Source organism: Merops nubicus, unplaced genomic scaffold (assembly GCF_000691845.1).
Source record: "Merops nubicus isolate BGI_N331 unplaced genomic scaffold, ASM69184v1 scaffold32836, whole genome shotgun sequence".
NCBI lineage: Eukaryota > Metazoa > Chordata > Aves > Coraciiformes > Meropidae > Merops > Merops nubicus.
Window position 1 is genome coordinate 5168 of NW_008613471.1, and position 1749 is coordinate 6916.

The window sequence follows — 1749 nt, forward strand, 5'->3', positions numbered from 1 at the left end:
CCCTCCTCACCAGCCATGTTCCCCAGACCCCTCCCCAGCTCTGTTCCCCTTCTCTAGACCCTCTCCAGCCCCTCAAGGTCTTTCTCATCCTGTGGCACCCAAAACTGACCCCGGGACTCAAGCTGTGGCCTCCCCAGTGCTGAGCCCAGGGGCATGATCCCCTCCCTCCTGCTGGCCACACTAGTTTTGACCCAGGCCGGGCCACTGAAGCACTTCCATGATTCTATGATTCTCTGCCTGGGCTGCAGCCTTTCTGTCCCTCCCCCCAGGGGAACGTGGTGCTCTGGAAGCCCAGCGACACCGCCCTGCTCTCCAGCTACGCCGTCTACAGGATCCTGCTGGAGGCGGGGCTGCCTCCCGGCGTGGTGCAGTTCGTGCCGGCCGAGGGGCCCGTGTTTGGAGACACCATCACCAGCTCCGAGCACTTCTGCGGGCTCAACTTCACCGGCAGCGTGCCGTGAGTCGGGGAGGGGCGGGGAGAGGAGGGAGGAGGAGCTGGGACGGGGCCGGGCGCTCGTAGGGCAGCGTGGAGCAGGGCAGCAGCCAGGCTCACCACCTTTACACCACCTCATCAAAAGCAGGGCTTTCAAACTGAGTCTAAAAAAGGTCTAACCAGGTTTTCTTGCTGCAGTTCATAGCAGGGGGTGTGTTGCTAGACCCGAGGCACAAGGAGCAGACAGACTTAGGGATGCTGAGGGGCCCCAGCAGCCTGTGAGGGGCCCAGGACCTGGTCAGATGAGCACCAGAGCTGGCAAGGTGGGAAGCTCCCGACTCAGGATTAGCAGCTGTGCCTCCTGGGGGGAGACGATTTGCATTTGGATTGTTTTGCAGCCCAGGGGTTTGTCAGGATAAGTTTTGTCACCTAAGGACTGTAAGGAAGGAGAAGGGGAAGAGCAGAAACTTCTGCTGGGTGCTCCCTCCTCTGGTCTTCCCTGCGACACAGAAACGGTTTCTTACGTTTAAAGCCAGGGGTTGTTGTGCAGTGGGTTTGAGACTTTGGGGCTGGTCACAAGGGTTTGCTGAGGTCCCCTTTGGCAGGGAACCTTCTCCATGGGCCACCCCTGAGTCAGCCAGAGCCCACTGACCAGCTCCTCCTTCCTCTCCCAGGACTTTCAAGCGGCTCTGGAAGCAAGTGTCGGACAACCTGGATCGCTACCGCAATTTCCCACGCCTGGCAGGAGGTAACAGCCTCTCCTTACACCTTTTTTTTTGGGGAGGGGGGCCATGCAGAGGCTGAGGGGAGGGGTCAGCTTCTCTCCTGCTCAGGGAGGAACTAAAGTGATGACCAGGATTCCTCTCCCTGTGAGCAGAGAGCAGATGCCACAGTTCATTGTGTGCCGCCCACCCTCTGTGGCACAGAGGTCGTTTGGATGTGCTGGGAGTTTGGAGGAGCTTGTGGCACCAGCTCCCACCAGCACAGGACGGGCTTTTTTTTGGTGGTGACCCTCAGGGGTGGCAGAGCATCCACACTGTGTTTGGGAACTCGAGGCCACCAGTTACAAATCCCGCTCCAGCGCTGAGGTGCTTGTCAAGATCGCGCTGTTGTCCCTGGAACCACGGGCCAGGCTCAGCCCTTTGGAGAGATTCCTGGCTGTGGCTTGTGCTTATCAGAGGCGGTGCCAACCCTGCCAACTCCTCTGTTCCTCTTCTTCCTCCTCTCCCCCTCCAGAGTGCGGCGGGAAGAACTTCCACCTGGTGCACCGCTCGGCCGACGTGGGCAGCGTGGTGAACGGCACCCTGCGCTCGGCC

General features: G+C 60.2%; 1 protein-coding gene across 1 annotated transcript in view; it reads left to right on the top strand.

The window, feature by feature from the left end:
• Positions 1-1746, top strand: part of ALDH4A1 (aldehyde dehydrogenase 4 family, member A1) — a gene marked incomplete at both ends in the record, with an annotated part of 6258 nt that extends 4512 nt beyond the window's left edge. Inside the window, 3 exons of the mRNA XM_008941920.1 lie at positions 270-457; positions 1108-1181; positions 1670-1746. Coding sequence (XP_008940168.1) covers positions 270-457; positions 1108-1181; positions 1670-1746 — 339 coding nt within the window. The remainder of the gene's footprint in view (positions 1-269; positions 458-1107; positions 1182-1669) is intronic.
• Positions 1747-1749: the final 3 nt, after the last annotated feature.